We start from the raw sequence: 22,108 nt of genomic DNA, 5'->3' as shown, positions 1-22,108 counted from the left end.
ATTAAATTATAAATTTTCGTAATTGAAATTAAATGTCTTGTTAATTAATTATATTTCTACATTGTTAAAGAAACGATCTGGCAACGAAGCGAAGCTGGAAAAGGATAGCGCTTCCTGCTTTGTTGTATGATAGACAAGGATAGCAACACCAATGTTAGTCAAATACAGTCATTATAACGTGGACCTCACTAAATATCTGATAATTTTATCATCATGGTTCTTCCTTGTTATCAATCCAATTCCAGTCAAAAAAGTATCATTCTCTTCAGAATTGAAAGCTCTACAATTTACGTTCATATATTATAGTTTTTTCGACCAAATCAACAGTTTCTGAGTAAAACATGAAAAACCCAACATCCAGAAGTAAAAGTCATTTTAGAACTCGTTTTACTCGATAATAGTCAACTTTATTGTGAGAGGTGACTGCATTAAAATATTCCCTTATTTGTTCTGAAGAGATTGACACCAGATACATCAAAATCGGTTGAAAAACAACGAAATTACAATGGATAAACTAAAAGCTTGCACGGATATAGATGTGTTTTTCACTCTGTTTCAGGCCGGAATGTTTGAGTCGCATCATCCAGAACAGCTTCTGATAGCCCTGGAACCAGAGGCTGCTGCCATCTGGTGTCGCAATCTTAGAACTTCACTGATCCAAGATGACCAATCAAACTGTGATAACTGCATTGACAATCAATGTGGTCAGTTCAATATTAACTCTCCTATTTTTATTGATTAATATCACCCTGTTGCATTGGCAAATATGCTGAATACCAACTCCTATTTTTATAAAACACTAGTAGGTAACCCGTGCTTCGCAAGGGTCTATTTTAAAACAGCAAAATGAAAACTTGACGTAATAAAAAATCGAAATTTGAAAATAGGCCTATAACCATCCTCGGTTAATGAAGAATCTATATATGCAAAATTTCAAATTAATCAGTTGAGTATATTTCAGACGTGATGATGCGTCAAACATAATTCCCTATTCCTTACGTGTATAAGCCAGTTCTTTCCTTTATTATAGTATAGAAAACTGAAGAATACATAATACTTGGAAACCTCACAGAATCATATTGATTTTTCCAATACATCAATAAATTTTAGTTCGATTAGGATCCTCCTCAATTTGAATCAGGCAGCCTTTTGTTTTCCCAATTCCAAACAAAATACCTAAAATACTCGTTTCACTGGGAATTCGTGTCTGATAGTACATTATAACTGAAGAATATAAATTATTACTCATTTTATTGTGATCTATTCATGTTTTTCTTATGAAATTCAATTATAGGCCTACAGCATGAAGACTATGTCCAATTCATTTGTACTGGTGGCAAAATTTTACATTAAAAATAATTATTTGATAAAATCCAAGTTCAATTGTAATGAAAACAAATTCCTTCAAAAAATAATTGATAATAATACGTTTCGAGGGAAAAAATTAAGAACAAAAAAAAATGGGAAGCATCGGGGGAATTCGAACCGAGGAACTGACGCTCCGTAAGCAGGCGTTTTAACCTCCTCATAAAGAGACACACTTTGGGCTATGGAACTTCATGTAGCCTACGGTAGCATAGATGAATTTGAACATTAATTCTGGAAAATCTAGAAGGGAAATTGAAATTTGGGCTTCCAGGTGCACGAGATTGATATTTTTAGAATCTATGTTCAAAATTTGGAGATCTAAATCATTCCCGTTTTATCCGGTATGCAATCCACAAGTTGACATGTTTTGATGAGAACAAACGAACAAACGAACACACGAACAAACACAACCCTACTCTCTCTTATTATATAGATTAGCCTTTACCACCTTTGAAATACGGTAATAAAAAGAAACACATATCACAAACTACTTCCTACTTCACATATCACACTACTTCCTTTTGTCGGTGTTTCTGCGTTTTACCTGCTGTATACCTAGGAACTCCTATGAGACATTAATATTTTCAGAAGGATTCTTGAATTGAGGAATTGAAGGATTATCTTATAATTAAGTGGTATAGATGCAAAATTCATACTCTCCACTTTTCAAACTTTTTGGGCAACCACAAAAAACTGTTTCATGATGTTAAAGAAAGGATATTGTTGCAAGTTTTTTATGCAAAGTTTGGTATCATACCTACCAACAACTATTTGCACACAGCTTCAATAAGTTGTTGGATTAAATAAAACAGGAATTTAACTTCAAAATACACAAAGAGTGAGTTTTGCAGAAGAATTTGGTTAAATGTGAATTTTGAAGCAACCTTACATGAATAATCTAAGTTTTGTACCAAAATAGATGGGATGCAACTAGAACCAAGAAAAATAAATCTCAAGTGATTTGTGATAACAAACTTACCAGGAAAAAATACACAAGTATTTTAATACATATTGAAAAAAATGTCCATATAGTAGTGTGGAAATGTGCATAAAATTTTATTATTCATCATTTTTGTGTAATTACATTAAGCATTGATGTAATTCACTTCTTAAAAAGGTTCACAAGTTGGCTCTTATTCATCTTCATCAATAATTTTTCTATAAAAAATCAAGTCTTTATTCTGCCTCCACTGATCACCCTAATAATATAATAAATTAAAGTAGACGATCAAATCAATGTTGATGAATCTAGCCTACAAGTTCAGACCTGCAGACGAAACAGAGCAGTGAACTGAGCACAGCCATGATGCTTTGCAACCTGCAGATGCCCTGTGATTGGCTTAACTTGAGAATGTGAATTCTGCTGCAAAACATATACTGGTAAATGTGACTTTTGATCCAAATCGTGATTTTCAATAGCATTTTCAGGTGTGTAAATGTTACTTTTGCTACAAAACGACCAGACAGTCTGATTCCCATTTGAAATGGAGAATGTGACTTTTGCATTTATAATTTACTATTATAGTAACCTAATTAGATTTTTTGTATATCAAATAGAAGTTTTCTTAAGTTTGGTGCAGTGATAGTGATAGCATATTCTATTTTGTAAATTTTTATCTAGAAATTTATTTTTGACAAATGAATGAAGCTTATCCGCATTTAGTCCATCCATAACAGTGAAAATGGAATCACCAATACTAAAAGATAACTTTTGTTTTATAGTATTCTATATTTTACTTGATATAATACTAACCAAGGTAGCATTCACCTTAACATATTGAAAGGTATAATCAATTACAATGTCAATAGTAAGATAATAGTAATGATTTGGTGAAGTCATCTTTGAAAATCTCTGCTCTCAGCTAAAATTCCAAAGTATTCTAAGATATACCAATTTTGTACTTTACAATGTAACTACTCAGATGAATTCACTGTAAGAGCTGTAGGCCTATTCTTCTCAGATTTTCTAAGAGAAATAATTATTCATTGCATTTCAATGACTACTAACACAGGTACTGACTTAAGCCATTGAGATAAGGCACCAGTTCATATTCTGTTTTTGTAGAAAAAGATATTGTAAGAAAAAATCCTGAAAAAGCAATAGGTATTACAATCATATCGTGGGCTTACAATGAAAATGCACCAAGTCCAATTTTTCCAAACTTTGATTTTTTATTAGTTTTAATCAACTCCATAAACTATGAATGTTAAATAATTAATTATCAAACAAATGAAGAATATTTAATTTTTTACAGTATGTTGGCCTATCCTAAAATTCAAATTAGCCTATAAAAATACATTGGGATCATTTTTAATAGTGCCAATATTTACTACACAGTGTTCATGAAGATATATTATGATGAATATTATAAATTTCAGGATTATGCTACATGGTTGTGGACTGCGGTGGAGGCACGGTTGACATAACTGTTCACAGGGTTGACCAAGATAACGGATCATTACAGGAGCTGCATAAAGCCACTGGGGGTTCATGCGGATCTTTAGGTAAACATATTCATTCATGCATTTATTTTCTTAGTTATTCATTCATTTATCATTTACAATCAACTTGAGGACAAAGAAACAGACTACACAATTTTTATTCGTTATTGAATTTTTTTATTCCACTAACAATCCAAAAATTGAAAGAGCTAAGAATATTTATTGTTCCATTTTCACACAATAATATACAAAAAAAAATCTGGTGTGGTACACTCACACAACTTTCCTTGCTCATTGAACTAACTATAAGCCTCATTCTTAAACGAGAATGATTTAGGGGAATAACATAATGACGATTGGCGGCAACATATTTGAAACTACACGATCAGACTTCTGTATATGTGTATAGTTGTTTTCAGAGTACTTTTTCCTTTGTGTAAATTGTGAAATTCGATATTTTTTAAAAGTCGTCAAAACAGCTGTTCTACAGATGAAATATCTCGATGTGTACTTTTTATGAACTGCTCTACCTACCTACCTCATGCACGAGAAAAAGGCTACAAAGTCCATTTCTCAAGGATGGGGTGGACCCCTCATTAGTTTCTCAGAAAGGAGACTCATTCCAGTTAATAAAGCCGATAAATAACTACAGGGTATGAATTTGAAAAAAATCGTTAGAGCCGTTTCCGAGAAAACCGTGAAAAACATGGTTTTTTAGTGATTATCCGCCATTTTTCTCAATAATATTACGGAGCTCCTGAAATTTTCCCAGAAATGAGACTCATGTCAGTTGATAGGGCTTATGAATAGCTATCCATGGTATGAATTTTAAGAAAATCGTTAGAGCCATTTTCGAGAAAAACGTGAAAAACATGGTTTTTTAGTGATTATCCGCCATTTTTCTCAATAATATTACGGAGCTCCTGGAATTTTTCCAGAAAAAAGACTCATGTCAGTTGATAGGGCTTATAAATAGCTATCCATGGTATAAATTTGAAGAAAATCGTTAGAGTCATTTTCGAGAAAAACGTGAAAAACATGGTTTTTTAGTAAAGATCCGCCATTTTTTCCGCCATCTTGAATTGAATTTTATTGAATTTCTTATTGTCGGGTCCTCATGTTATAAGGACCTTAAGTTTAAAATTTCAAGTCAATCGGTTAATTAGGAATGGAGTTATCGTGTTCACAGACATACACACACACACATACACACACACACACACACACACACAACACACACATACACACACACAGACCAATACCCAAAAATCATGTTTTTGGACTCAGGGGACCTTGAAACGTATAGAAAACTTGAAATTGGGGTACCTTAATTTTTTTTGGAAAGCAATACTTTCCTTACCTATGGTATAATAGGGCAAGGAAAGTAAAAAAGGATTCATAATAATTGTAATGTATTGAGAAATCATGTTTAATTGAAATGTTACCATGGGATTTAGAAATAATCTGGCCTAATGGCATCAAGTTGTATCAAGTTAACGTTGTATTTTGTCTATTAAAGTGAAGAAACGATACTTAACAATAATGGTTATGCAGATCTCTACAGTGTCCACGTTATGATGGCAGTAGAGAAAGATAGGAGAACAACGTTGCCGATCCTCTGTCTTGTCAATGCCTTCTATAGACGGTAGCTGATAATACCGGTTTATTGATGTAATATTAACTGTTCATTTTCGTCTAGAATAATCAATTATATTTTATTAAGCAAGAAATTATATTTTTCAATAATTCCATAATGAATTTTCATGTTTAAGATGAAATAATTTGTTAATTGATTATTAATTCTACATAGTTAAAACACGATCTGGCAACAGAGCAAAGCGAGGAAGAGATAACGCTATCCGCTTTGTTGAATGATAGCCAAGGATAGAAATACCATTATTATTATTATTATTATTATTATTATTATTATTATTATTATTATTATTATTATTATTATTATTATTATTATTATTATTATTATTATTATTATTATTAATATTATTATTATTAGCGTATGGGTTTGAATGGGGGGGGGATGAGCTCGGTTTATCCATATATCCTTTCGTGATCCCAAATAGTCAGCACAAAAGTTTTTCACCACCGATAAAGGGTTGAACGTTTTCACATTATATTTGAGCCCCTTGAAGATGAGATTATTTCGACGACTCCTATCTTCAAGATCGATAACCCGTTTCGACAAAGATTTGTTCGTTATAGAAATCTGATTTAATTTTGTTAGTTTTTTATTTTCAGTCACTAATTGATCCACCACTGTTTTCATAGTTGCAATATCCTGTTGAGAGTCCTTCCTGAATTGCTGCAGTTTCTCATCTATATTGGAAGTTATACGATTCTCAAAGCCCTGAAATAGTTTTTTCATGAATTCTTCGTCGACACCCATCGTTGTTTTCTTTCTACTCGATTGGCCCTCGACCTCTGGTGAATTTTGCGATCTTCCTCTCTTCGACGAAACAGTAGGAGTACAATAACTTTGAATATCTCTTTGCATAACACTACTGAATTTCACACACACACATACAGCTTCCACTACTCGTTTTATTGACTGGTCAGTTGAATTCACTAATTGAAAGAATGTTTTCAAAGACAGCAAAGTTAAAAAACACCGAAAAATAGATTCGAATAATTCACGCTCAATCCAGTAAACTTTCACCAAAACTGAACAGTTTGAACGAAGAGATAACAGCACGGAGCAAACAAGAAAGACGTCTGTCTTGCTCGGCGTTCACTACTCAACTCTATGGGTTTGAATGGTGGGGAGACCCAAGGGTAGTTCCACCTCGCCGTATATAGTCCAAAGCTCCCTAATGGGAAACCGGACACTATAAGGTTATAGTGAACACAATACTTTAAATTTACACTTTTCACTTCGGAATAAAGTTCATTTTGATGTTAAAAAGTCCAAACATAAACAAAACCAAAACTAAACACAAAACTACTAAGCCAAATTTAGAAAATATTTAATTTAGACAATAAATTTAGAGCCGAAAATTTATAGCACGTTACAATTTTGCCATGGCTAATCAAACACTGTCATTATAACGTAGACCTCACTATAGGTGATAAGTAATTATTACATCAATAATCAAATCAATTTATATCCATTTTATACAGTATGTACAGAGCATAAAACTTTTACCATAATTACGGAAATAATCACAAGATAACTAAAAAATCACAATAATACCCTAAAGAACATTACAAAAAATCATTAATATGGAAATTTCCATTTCCATATTAATGGATTAATGGATATTAATGGATTATTATTTAAATAATCCCAAAGGTTATAAAAAATGTTTTGGCAAAAAAGAGGAATTGTTACAGTTAAGCAAATTAAGAAAGAGAAAAAATGATAAAACTAAAAAGAAAAGAAGAAGGAAAGAGAACGACTTCAGTATCAGTTGAAGATTATAAAAAATACTAACAATATTACACAATAATATTAAAACTAAAAAAAATGTCACGCCTACCAGTTGTGAAGAAAATAAATGGAAAAACAAGAACAATATTAACAAAATTGATTGGGGATTACTTGCAACTTTTACCTCATCATTATGCACATTAATATGAAAGTACTATAACTTTATTATATAAATATACTGTAATGATCCTACTGACAACCAGATGTGTGCTACTGTGACAGCCTGCAGGTTCAACAATGTTGTCATAATAATCAGAAGCATCTTCATGTATCAGATGACTATGCAATAATCTGAAAAAAGTTATCTTCTGCCTACACCTATTTATGTCCACAAGGAGCCCATTAAAAAACGTTGGTGCTAGAAAAGTGAAGAATTTTTTGATAATAGTAAGGTTGGGCTCAGGGACTTGCACATTTTGTTGATTCCTCCCAACCCTGCGCATATTAATCAACTGCATTTCGCCACTCCTATCAAAAAATAGCTTTAGGGTTTTATAAATATATAAGTTCCTGATATGCATTATTCTGAGCTCTTTGAAAATTGGTGCAGAGTGAGTAATCAATCATACATCAATACGTTATTCTTAAAAATTCTATACATTTTTGACAGGGGTAGATGAGGAGTTCAACAGAGTACTTGGCGGTATTTTCGGGTTCGGATTCATGTCTCAGCTGCAGGTTGAGAGGCCGGCCGCTTACACAGAGCTCATGCTGAGTTTTGAGTCCCGCAAACGATCTGCTTCACCATTGCGACATTTGGCACTCAACATTTCGCCACCTTACGCTTTCATTGACTATTTCAGGAAGGTCACTGGCAAAGAGGTAATTAATTTTATTGATGAACATTTGATTAGAATAAAGTATAATTCATTATATCACCAAAACACCATACATAATAATAAAATATACAGCAGCTCAGTAGTACCGTACGGGTTCACCATTTCAACATATCGCCACCTTAAGCTGCGTACACATATACGCGCTTCCAACCCACATCGAGCACGCTCCGCCCTTGTACCGCCCTCGTACCGCCCTCGTTCCTTCATCGAACCACAGTCGCTCCTCCCACGCACCCATCATGAACGTTACGGAAGATGTTAGATCTTCTCGCGTTCCCCGGTCGAACCACTGTTGCTCCCCGGTCGATCATCAATCACTCTGCTGGAGTGACGTTCGGTTGCGGAGCAGAGCGAAAGTCTGTACGAACCTTTACGCCTACATCGACTATTTCAGTAAGGTCATTGACAAAGAGGTAATTATATAATGTATAGTTTATTCTATCACAAGAATCCCACCTTAAGCATCTAAAACCATCAAAAATATAGTATTATTTAAACAAAATACAATATACCAACATATGAACATAAACTATAGTGAGGTCCACGTTATATTATGGCAGTGGAGAAAGATAGGAGAAAAACGTTGCCGATCCTCTGTCTGGTCAATGCCTTCTATAGACGGTAGTTGATACCGGTTTATTGATGTAATATCAACTGTTCATTCTCGTTTAAAGTAATCAATTATATTTTATTAAGCAAGAAATTATTTTTTTAATAATTTAATATGATATATTTTGTTAATTAATTATTAATTCTACATTGTTAAAAGACGATGTGGCAACAGAGCAAAGCGAGGAAGAGATAGCGCTATCGCTTTGTTGAATGATAGACAAGGATAGCAATAGCATTGCTAATCAAACACTGTCATTAAAACGTGGACCTCACTATACTCAATGTTGTTGTTTGTGTTTTATATGTTTTTACACCTAACCCGCAAGAGTCTTTTAATAAAATAAAAAGGCATACTAGAAAACGTTTACTGTGTTTCAAGTAGCAACTTATATAGAGTCCCTTATATTTATATAAAAAACACAAGATCTGGCTCATGAGCACAAATAAGCCGATTAATTTTGGGAATCTACAGATAGAAATTACTGATATATTGCATTTATACAAATCTAATGTTTCAATAATATTATTATTAAACGGAAATCAAAATTAAATGCTGCAGATCCCGGGCTGACAAATAATTTTTAAATAGTAGAGCTCATCGAATTTCCATCTAGCTGTTTACCCTGTTGTCAATATTTGCAGTACAGAAGTCTTCGAGGTAATTTACAGTATTCAATTTGGATTTTCGTTTAATAATAATTATTGATTTTGGGAATAATATAATTTTGTGTGAATCAGGTTGAGACAGTGGTGCAAAACTATGGGAAACCAGAAGTGAGTTGGTCCACCCAGGGTCAGCTACGTATCCATCCTTCACTCATGACCGAATTATTCCGACCAACTATCGAACGAGTCATTCAGGTAATTATTTACTATCAAATCACTTTTATCCAATATTAGCTTTATTACAACAATGTTTTAATAAGTCCACAATTAATCACAGAAAATGTAGGGACTTTCCATTGTCATGAAAAATATTAAAAATTTCAAGTAAATGTGATTCAATCGACAATTCAAATCTTGCGTTCTTTTTTTGTAATACTCTATAGCCTACCTATGTATTTTTCTACTCCATCTTCTTCAACTCTTTGCCTCTAATCAAATACTTTTCCTTCTCAGATCAAGAAAAGAAACGTATAATATCAATGTGCTACATAAATTAACACATCAGGCTAATCTCTTTTTCAATCCAATACCAATAACGTTGAATCTCTAATATTCTACAGTACGAGATAAAAAGATTGTATTATTCAAAGTCTTCAATTGTACAACTAATTTCAAGTTATTAAAATTGAAATCTTCTCTCGCTTTTACAGCATATTTAGAAAGTTCTATAAAATCCTCGATCTGCTTGTATTTTTCTTGTGGCGTCCACAGCTGAACGATTAATCCAATTTATTGATATTCAAACCTTGTCTCTGTTTCAGCATATTGAGAAAGTTCTATCAAGTCCCCGAGTCCTGAACAAAATCACCCATCTGTACCTAGTCGGTGGTTTTGCAGAGTCACAGATTCTGCAACAATCGATTCGAGACAATTTCGCAAAAAGACTGAAAGTGATTATTCCTCAAGTAAGTGACAACGGATGAGAGATTTGTAAAAATAGAAAGAAAAATAAAAATTTTGAAAATGGCATCAATGTTGAAACATGTTGTGATTAAATAATTCAAAAAGGGTGCTGAGATTTTTATTTTTCTTTCTATTTTTATTACAAGTAGCCCTATACAGAAAAAGATAGAGAGGTTTGTACTTTAATGTACCAATTATCCGTTATATTGATCACTATTTCAGTGCCCAGTCACACAGAAAGCGATCTACGATCCTTATATGGATATGTCTGACATTTCTATAATAATAATATCATCTTTATATAATATCATAGAGAAAAAAATCTAATCAGAAAAGGCTTTTTTGAAAGAAGGTTTCTCTGATTGGTTCTTGTGGCATTGTATTGATTGTGCTAACCTAATAAATAAATAAATCCTGGTTAACATGAAACAGGCTTTTATGCAACCGGGCCTATAGCTTTGTCAATCAGATTCAACTAGTAGTTATGTGAACAGTAGACCTCGCGCTCAGTAAGTTACCTGTTGCTATTTTTTCTCAAAAATTAATAAATAATTTATCAATTTAAAATGTCTAGAAAACATCCTAAATAAACATAGAGCTTTTCTGTCCTATCGTACCGTGACGTGTCGTCCCGGAATGTGAGTGTGAGCGCTGTTATCAGGTCTGGCTGCAACTGTCTACAACCATAGAAAAACAATAGCGTAAGTAGATATCCCATGGTATAGGGCATTTATGTCGCAACTTTTACTTTTATCTCAAGCCGATAGTCCACGTAGTTCCTCGCCGTGAAGTGTGTGACGCTGGTAGTCTCTCATATTGTGCCGTTCATACCCTCTCACCCGGTCAAAACAGTAAAAATAGACAATGATCGACAGTAATCGGCTTGAGATACAGTAAAAGTTGCGACATAATCGCCCTATACCATGGGATATCTACTTACGCTATTGTTTCTCTATGCTACAACGTTGATGGGAAGATACAATTTTCAAGATGTTTGATGTTTTTGAACAGGGAGTATTATAGTCCACTAGACAGCTGATTTATGATGAATAATTCTATGGTCTGATTTTTACGGTAATGTTGGCGTATGAAGGAGGCTCCTTTTTCCTTTTTATCCTTGAAATGCAAAATTTCCAAAAACCTTGTATGTACGTCGACGCGCAATTTAAAAAGGAACATACCTGTCAAATTTCATGAAATCTATTACCGCGTTTCTCCGTAAATGCGCAACATATAAACATTTAAACATTAAGAGAAATGCCAAACCGTCGACTTGAGTCTTAGACCTCACTTCGCTCGGTCAATAATGAAACACTGGGATGTTGTCTAGAAATAATATGATGAATTTAATGAAAAATTACATAAATGTTTCAACATCTATGTTTTTATCTTGAGTGTAAAAACTCATTCATTCATATAATTTATTGATTGATACAATAAGTACCTGCATCATCAAAATGATAGGGAGAGAGAAAAATAAGGTAACTTTGTGCTATTCCTCTCCCAAATTTAGATAGGCTAACACACAGTCCGAAATAGGTCAGGTCTTGTAGCTCTTCACTTTACAAAATTTTCAGTCCTTAAATATGTTTAAAACTTTGTTTGAATTGTTAATCAAAGTTTTGAACTTGACACTAAAGGTAAACCTGTATATGTAATGTTCCTATAAATGTTTGATATTTCTAGACAATATTCATTATGCAATCTATTCATTATTATTATTATCATTGACCGAGCGAAGTGAGGTCTAAGATTCAAGTCGACGGTTTGGAATTTCTCTTACTGTTCAAATGTTTAAATGTTTGAATGTTTAAATGTTTATATGTTTATTCATTGACCGAGCGAAGTGAGGTCTAAGATTCAAGTCGACGGTTTGGAATTTCTCTTACTGTTCAAATGTTTAAATGTTTGAATGTTTAAATGTTTATATGTTTATTCATTGACCGAGCGAAGTGAGGTCTAAGATTCAAGTCGACGGTTTGGAATTTCTCTTACTGTTCAAATGTTTAAATGTTTAAATGTTTGAATGTTTGAATGTTTAAATGTTTATATGTTTATATATTGCGCATTTACGGCGAAACTCGGTAATAGATTTTCATGGAATTTGACAGGTACGTATGTCCCTTTTTAAATTGCGCGTCGACGTATATAAAAGGTTTTTGGAAATTTTGCATTTTAAGGATAATATAAAAGGAAAAAGGAGCCTCCTTCATACGTCAATATTAGAGTGAAAATCAGACTATAGAATTATTCATCATAAATCAGCTGTCGAGTTCACTATAAATTGCATGTCATGACGCATGCAATTCCTCTCAATGTAACTTGGTAAAAAATTATAGCAGCTGTGTAGACTATAAATTGCATGTCTCATTGAATGCTATTTTTAAGCACTATTAAATAGGATACAAAGAACTTATAACAGCTCGTCTGGGTGCCAAGATGTCTGGTTTTCTCGCGCTAAATTCCGGAAAGCGTTATATGATGATTAAATCTTGTGTAAGCATGATCTGATCAAATAAATAGTTAGTGTATCAGTGTGGATGTGCTTATGGTTTGGGACGTCGTTATAACTGCGCGAGGTCTACTGTTCACAGAACTACTAGTTATATGCTATCATATTAATTATTCTATAGTTTGATTATGGGTAAATATCACTACATCTCACAAACAACAGTGCTATATTTGATCATTTTAATTATGTAAATAAGATGAAGGATTGGTTGATTTTTGAATTTCAGGGAGTGGCTCTGAGCGTCCTGCGAGGAGCAGTTCTGTTTGGACTGAATCCAACAACTGTGTCTGTGAGGCAGGCGAGGCACACATATGGAATTGGCGTTCTGAGAAAGTTCATAGATGGGGTGCATCCAGTCGGTAATAAATACATGCAATTCTATTATTTATTATTAGCGTATGGCTTTTATGGTGGGGAGACCCAAGGGTAGTTCCACCTCTCGCCGTATATAGTCCAAAGTTCCCTAATGGGAAACCGGACACTAAGGTTATAGTGAGCACAATACTTTTCTTTAAGGAGGAGGAGAAGAAGAAGAAGAAGAAGAAGAAGAAGAAGAAGAAGAAGAAGAAGAAGAAGAAGAAGAAGAAGAAGAAGAAAAAGAAGAAGAAGCGGATGAGGAGGAGGAAAAGAATAAAAAGAGGAGAAGGAGGAAAAGAAGAAGAAGAAGAAGTAGAAAAATCTGGTGTGGCGCACTCACACAACTTTCCTTGCCGTTATGAAAATCACCTAACGCTAGTGTTCCCGCGCATCTCAAGTCTACTATTCAAAGATTTGAGCCAGCTGGTGACAGGGCAATAACGCTGGAGACACACATGAGGTCTTCTATCTCTTCATAGTGAATGATTTAATAGAATCAACAATAATTTGCAATTGAATAATCACATTTTCTCGAATTTAAAGCTTATTTTCAATTTTAGGTGGAAATATTACTGAACATTAATTTTAGAGATTTTCATGCTCAATCTACTCCACTTGATTTTTTTCGTTTCATTTGTATCTGAAGCCTCAAAATTGGGAATCTATCTGCATTGATGGGGCGAAGCTCCTGAAATTTTTACAGATATGGGACTTGTGGCAGTTGATAGAGCTTATTGATGACTATTTTAGGTATGAGTTTCATCAAAATCGTTGGAGCCGTTTCCGAGAAAATCACGAAAAACCCTGTTTTTGACAATATTCTCGCCATTTTAGCCGTCATTTTGAATTGCATTTGATCGAAATTGTTCGTGTCGGATCCTCATAGTGTAAGGACCTTAAGTTCCAAATTTCAAGTCATTCCGTTAATTGGGAGATGAGATATCGTGTACACAGAGGCACATACACTCACACCACACCACACACACACACACAACACACACACACACACACACACAACACACACACACACACACACACACAACACACACACACTCACTCACTCACTCACTCACTCACTCACTCACTCACTCACTCACCTCACTCAACTCACTCACTCACTCACACTCACTCACATCTCACTCACTCACTCACTCCACTCACTCACTCACTCACTCACTCACTCACTCACTCACTCATCACTCACTCACTCACTCACTCACTCACTACTCACTCACTCACTCACTCACTCACTCACTCACTCACTCACTCACTCACTCACTCTCACTCCTCACACTCACTCACTCACTCACTCACTCACTCACTCCTCACTCACTCACTCCACTCACCTCCACTCACTACTCACTCACTCACTCATCACTCACTCACTCACTCCCTCATCCCTCACTCACTCACTCCTCATCATCATCACTCACTCACTCACTCACTCACTCACTCACTCACTCACTCACTCACTCACTCACTCACTCACTCACTCACTCCACTCACTCACTCACTCACTCACTCACTCACTCACTCACTCACTCACTCACTCACTCACTCCTCACTCACTCACTCATCACTCCACTCACTCACTCACTCCATCACTCACTCACTCACTCACTCACTCACCTCACTCACTCACTCACTCACTCATACTCACTCACTCACTCACTCACTCTCACTCACTCACTCACTCACTCACTCACTCACTCACTCACTCACTCACTCACTCACTCCACTCACTCACTCACTCACTCCCTCACTCCTCACTCACTCACTCACTCACTCACACTCACTCACTCACTCACTCACTCACTCACTCACCCACACTCACACACCACAACACACACACACACACACCACACACACAACACACACACACACACACACACACACACACACACACACACCACACACACACACAACACCACACACACAACACACACCCACACACACACACACACACCACCCACAACACACACACACACACACACACAACACACACCACCACCACACACACACACACACACACACACACACAACACCCACACAACACACACACACACACACACACACACAACACACACACACCCACACCCACACACACACACACACACACACACACACAACACACACACACCACACACACACACCACCACACACACACACACACACACACCACACACACACACAACACACACACCACACAACACACACACACACCACACACACACCAACACACACACACACACACACACACACACACACACACACCACACACACACACCCACACACCACACAACACCAACACACACACACACACACACACACACACAACACACACAACCCAACAACACACACACACAACACACACACACACCACACACCACACACACACACACACACACACACACACACACACACACACACACACACACACACCACACACACCACACACACACCACACACACACACACACACACACCACCACACAACACACACACACCACACCACACACACACAACACACCACACCACACACACACACACACACACACACCACACACCACACACACACACACACCACACACCACACACACACACACACACCACACACACACACACACACACACACACAACACACACACCCACACACACACACACAACACACACCCACACACACACACAACACACACACACACAACATACATACATACTACATACAGACCAATACCCAAAAACAGTTTTTGGACTCAGGGGATCTTGAAACGTATAGAAATTTAGAAATTGGGGTACCTTAATTTTTTTCGGAAAGCAATACCTACTTTCCTTACCTATGGTAATAGGGCAAGGAAAGTAAAAATGAGAAGAAGAGAAGAGAAGAGGAGAAGGAGGAAAAGAAGAAGGAGAGGAAGAAGGAGAAGGAGAAGGAGAAGGAGGAAAATTATTATTAGCGTATGGCTTTGAATGGTGGGGAGACCCAAGGGTAGTTCCACTTCACGCCGTATATAGTCCAAAGTTCCCTAATGGGAAACCGGACACCATAAGGTTATAGTGAGCACAATACTTTAAATTTACACTTTTCACTTCGAAATGATGTTCATTTTGATGTTAAAAAGTCCAAACATATATAAAAAATATGCAATAATTATTATTATTAAACGAAAACCCAAATTAAATGCTGTAAATCACCATGACGACTCTGCAAATATTGACAACTATTGACTAAATTTTTTACCCTGTTGTCAATATTTGCAGTAGCAGAAGTCTTCGATGTAATTTACAGCATTTAATTTGGATTTTCGTTTAATTACAGTATTAATTCATGAGCATTTGAATAATTGCAATATCTCAGTAATTTACATCTGTAAATAGGCTATAATATAGATACGTATATATATATATAATATATATATATATATATATATATATATTATATATAATATATATAATGCAAATTGATACTTTATTTAGAATGAAATATTCAAGAAATGAATTCAATTCAATTCAGGTCAATTTATTTTTCATTTTTTACAGTATATATACAGGCATGATAATTACGTAGTTACGGAAATAATATTCCGAGATAACTGAAACTAACAATCATACCCTAAAGAATTATAATTTGGACATTTATTTATTTCAAAATTTATACTGTACTACTAACAGAGATGCTGTGAAATTTCTCCATATCAAGGTGAAATAAACGCGATTTTGTTGGTTCTTGAACCAGGTATGTAATTGTCCCACGTATCTTGCAGGAGATTGGTTTTATTGTATTTGTTTTCTCTTTTTGAAAGACTAACTGTCATGATGGCCTCAAGACGTCACAATAATTAATTTGATATCACTTTATCATATAATATGTAGTATTCTTAAATTTTGTTTTTTTCCAAGCTTTTTCGATTTTTGTAAATTGCTGTAATACTTTCTTTAATAACATTATAAAATTTGAATTGTATATAAAGTACTTGAAGCAGAATAAGTGAACTGCATCTCACTGCCAACACACAAGGTTTCTTATGTTGGCGCAGTGCCAAATATTACATTCATAATATTGTTGTACTCAAGTTAAAATCAATGTCTATTTGTATTATTGTATACTCTTGTAATTAATATTGCACAAATATTTATTTGTAATTTTGGCAATAAATTCAATTCAATAATGTGTATCTAGTTTCAAGTTTTACTGTGTACATCAGCAATACAAAACATCCCATCAGATACCTGATATCGGGACACCGAGCTTCGCTCGTTATTTTTATTTATTGATAAACAGAACACAATTCTCTAAAATGATCGTGTTTATAGTTCACAGCTACTGGCTATATTATGTCATCTAATGAATTCCGGGGATGCGATATTTTGATTTTTCACATACTCGCTCGCTCACTCACTTTTTTACTATCCTCAGCTGTTTCAGCCAAGGATGAATTATCCTTTTAATGTCGTTCAGCGAGTTTTCCCAAGGATGAGACCTAGTGCAATCGAATTTTTATATCATAAACCTACTATGTTCCAAATTTCGTGGAAATCGTAAGATCCGTTGAACATAAATAACCAGATATAAATATAAAAACACAGAAATTGCTTGCTTAATATAATAGGATAACTACATTTAAAGATACTACTTATGAAAGTTAATTTGAAACTTTATAATAATAATTATTATTATTATTTCTGGCTCAAAATCTTGTAAAATTACTAAAAAATTCCAATTTGTAGAGATTTGAGTGAATTATTTTTGTTTTTAATTAGTTTTAAAATATCAAAATTTAAAATTTTTAGTTTAGTCATTAGTTTTGAAGTGTAAATTGGACTTTTTGAAATCTAACCTCATTCTTTTTTAAACTTTTATTTGTAAAAATTTGGAAGAACATAGTATTGGGCTATGCCTGTTGTCTTCTCCCAATCATATTTCAATTATGATTTGTGATTGTGAATAGAATAAATAAATAAATAAATAATGTATCATTAATACAGTAGAAATTAATTTCAAACTTATAAGTACATATCAGCATTTTGGAATGATGTAGCTGATGATAGAAATGAACCTCAACATGTTATGTGAGAACTGATGCAAACAAAAATACTTTTTACAAAAGAGCCTAATCTTATAATAATTAGACCTATATGTGGAGCTGACAATAATGCAAAATTTTAATTCACAGAGTATCTTCAACTGACAGCGTCTATAAAATATTGCTTTGAGCATAATTCTCTGAGATAGAGGACTGAAGGTATTTAATTTTTGTAGGTATTTGTTTTTCTCAAGGCAGAATAGAGCTCATTTTCATGTTTATTTAATAATTCAGAATTACACAACTTACAGAAAAGTAGCACAGGCTTACGCCCAAAACGGTTCCAATTCTAATTTATACAACACTACAAATGTATCTACGTTATGTGGTATCACTTCAACATTCTTCAGTTACACACTCAATTTACAATTTAAAACACACAAAAATAATTTTCTTATTAGAAAAATACTTCTAAATTGAATTAAATCAATTAAAAAAATTCAGAAAAATCCGAACTTTGAAAAAACTATATAATTTTGAGACTAAAAAGGCAGAATAAAACTAATTTTCATTTTTGTTAATTTGCAGAGAAACTAGTGGTAAAGGATGGACAAGAGTGGTGTGTGGACGTTTTGGATCCCCTAGTGGAGGCCAACCAGACGCTCCGTGTGGGGGAGATGGTGATGCGGCGATACACGCCTGCCAACTGCAAGCAATCTCAAATCGTTCTCAACATTTACTGCGCGCAGTCAGCCTCTGCAAAGGTAACTATAGTGAGGTCCACGTTATAATGGCAGTGTTTGATCACCAACGATACTACTATCCTTATCTATCATTCAACAAAGCGGATAGCACTATCTCTTTCTCTTTCTCTATCTCTTTCCAGCTCTGTCAGGTCGTGTAGACTATAGTGAGGTCCACGTTATAATGGCAGTGTTTGATTAGCAATGCTACTGCTATCCTTGTCTATCAATCATTCAACAAAGCGGATAGCGTTATCTCTCGCTTTGCTCTGTTGCCAGATCGTCTTTTAACAATGTAGAATGAATAATGAATTAACAAAATATCTCATCTTAATTATAAAAACTCATTATAAAATCATTGAAAAGTATAATTTCTAGCTTAATAGAATATAATTGATTATTTTAAACGAGAATGAGCAGTTAATATTTCATCAATAGACCTGTATCAGCTACCGTCTACAGAAGGTAGACCAGACAGAGTATCGGCAACATTGTTCTCCTATCTTTCTCCACTAGGAGTGAAAATTTTCAACAGGTTGTCACTGGAAGTACGGAATTATGATCCTGATAGTTTTAAGAGAGCAATAAAAGGATGGTTGAAGAATAAAGCATTTTATTCAATCGAGGGCATGCTGTCCTGTAATTGTTATCCATATGGATAGCCCAAATTACAAACGAGAGCAGAGGACTGTCGATAAATTTAAAAGAGCAAAATATTGAATGATAATATGCTAGAATAAGAGAGCAATAATTAATAGATTGAATGTAGTAAGTAATATTTTCAGCATTAATTTATACCAGAAGTGACTTATTGGTTACTCACCAGCAAGTAGTTTTCTTCAAATACTAAATACAACTTACTCCAGGAATTGGAATTAGTTTGTGGCAGGACAAGACGGAGTCGGGAAAAGGTGTTGGCTTCTCTTGTACATCTGCTACCCCTATCCGATGTATGTTAATTCTGGCATCAATTTAATTACTGATCAGTCCGAAAATTGCTTGGAAGATAACTTACTATATTGACTATTACTTTACACTGCTGTACAATTCTAAGTCCGATCGCACTATTTGAATATTTCAACATATATATTCACAAATAACAAGGAAAAACTGTACTTTTCCCCAACTTTGGGACAGTTAATATATCGATAATAATTTTAACACAACGACGAACGTGTAAAATTTAATTTCAACGGCAACAATCGAAAAAACAGCCACGATCCTGTTTTTCCACCGTCCGACATGAGCTGGCGAATACCCTGGCAATTATGCGATAGAAATCTAAATACTAACTTATCCGCTAGGGCGCAGCAGCTGCCGGCCTCGCCACTCCAACTACCGCAAGACTTAAAACTAATTTGAAACTAGACTTAATCTAAATACGCTAAAGGGCGTCACCACCATAGATAAAATATTTAAGTAGCCTATTTGTATTTCAATTTCTAATTAATAAATATAATGTGTACTAGATGGAATTAAATAGAGAATGCATTTATTCAAAAAATGCTAATTAATATATAATCATAATATACAATATATAATATAGCATTTATTAGGGATTTTCGTTAAATAATAATAAACGTGTACTAACTTATATACAAAGTATGAATGTTACTGTATCATTATGAAGTGACTTTTATCAATGCAATTATTTTGTTTGTGACAATAAAACATTCTTGATTCACTGCCATTATAACGTGGACCTCACTATAGCAATTCCAATTAAATAATTATTACTCAGTGATAATAATATTCCAGAAGTTGGTTAACTGTTGCAGCACGGGGTCTAATTCATATATTTTTTATTATTATTTATACATTGATAGATACAATTATTTATTAATTATTATTTAATAATTAATTATTATTCTCAACTATGAATGATTCGAAAAGGAACATCATTATTTTGGCAATGTCATTTCAATACAACAATAGGAGTTCAATGTTGCCGTTTTTATGCTATTTCATCAGAAAAGCCTACGCTCTCTTAATTATTGCTCTTTCTCTCACACAATTAGATCACAGGCTATCTGGATTTTGTGAAACCTGGCAGCACTGTATGGAATCCGATTTTTAAAATTCCTTACAGTTCATTAGATATGGCCGTTTGAAAATTTGCAAATTTTATGTTTGAGACTGCATAACTCACCCTGTATAGTAGCTGAGTGTGCCAAATTTGGCTCCGACATTTCTCAGGACAAGCTTTATTTATGGAGAAAATTTCAGCCAAAACTGAGATACTTTTTGTTTCTGTGTGTTTCACGATGGTTAGTTAGTCCATGGTTTTTCTCAATTTTTTGTGAAAAATATAAATCGCTCAAACTTCGTGATCTTATGGTCTTTGATGCGTGGAACACGAATCTGGAATCCAATTTGCAAAATTCCTTACCGTTCAGGAGATATGACCATTTGAAAATTTGCAAATTTTATGTTTGCAGCTTCATAACTTACCCTGTATAGTAGCTGGTGCCGTGCTACCAATTTCTCCTAAATAGGTTGGATAGCATTTCACACCTATTAACCTAAAGGAAGTTATCGGCTCCAAAATGGTAGATTCTTGATAAACTATGAATGGATCTATTGCTTATGAATGAGAAATCCAGTTTTCAGAGCAAACCAACTTATAATCTTCAGAAGAATTTTGGCAATATACAACACAAATCCATAAAAACAATACCTTACACACTTAAGCATCTAACATCATTACAAGCTAAATACTTATCCATTTATATAGTTGAAAACCAATGGCTATAGGCTTGTAGACACACAAAAAAAAATTATACAAAATTAGAACACCATAAAACTGTTCAAAACTCAATTTAAAACATTAAAAATCCAATTAAACAGAAAAATATTCAGAGAACACAATTTTTTAGAGAGAGGCCTAACAAGTACAGAGCGAAGCCCCACCTCAAAACCAGTGAACCAGATGAACACATCACTGATATTAAATTCCAAAAAATTATAAATTACAAGTTTAGAATTTACATTTTACATTTGTTCTCAATAAAACTTTATTTCGAAACTGTTATTTTAAATTTATATATCCTCTATATTTATAATGATCTATTTATCTGTTAATTCTGTTAACTCAGTTTCGGTGATACCATGGAATGTGCAACACAATTATTTACGATAAATTCTCAGTTAATAAGTTGTCCGCACTCTGATATTTACTATCAAGTTTTATAGATCTCGAATTGA

General features: G+C 34.3%; 1 protein-coding gene across 9 annotated transcripts in view; it reads left to right on the top strand.

Annotated features, from left to right (window-relative positions):
• Nucleotides 1-22,108, top strand: part of LOC111044660 (heat shock 70 kDa protein 12A) — a 71,192-nt gene that overhangs the window by 47,698 nt on the left and 1,386 nt on the right. For all 9 annotated transcript variants that reach the window (XR_005571098.1, XM_039426181.1, XM_039426185.1 and 6 more), the window contains 7 exons: nt 560-704; nt 3,748-3,873; nt 7,863-8,074; nt 9,442-9,564; nt 10,131-10,274; nt 13,011-13,143; nt 18,750-18,925. Coding sequence is in view for 8 of the 9 variants with exons in the window: in XM_039426181.1 (XP_039282115.1) it covers nt 560-704; nt 3,748-3,873; nt 7,863-8,074; nt 9,442-9,564; nt 10,131-10,274; nt 13,011-13,143; nt 18,750-18,925 (1,059 nt within the window). In the remaining variant the exon portion in view is untranslated. The remainder of the gene's footprint in view (nt 1-559; nt 705-3,747; nt 3,874-7,862; nt 8,075-9,441; nt 9,565-10,130; nt 10,275-13,010; nt 13,144-18,749; nt 18,926-22,108) is intronic.

This window comes from Nilaparvata lugens, chromosome 4, assembly GCF_014356525.2.
Source record: "Nilaparvata lugens isolate BPH chromosome 4, ASM1435652v1, whole genome shotgun sequence".
NCBI classification, from domain to species: domain Eukaryota; kingdom Metazoa; phylum Arthropoda; class Insecta; order Hemiptera; family Delphacidae; genus Nilaparvata; species Nilaparvata lugens.
Note: the sequence above shows the minus strand (reverse complement) of the source record. Positions and strands in the feature narration are given on the sequence as shown.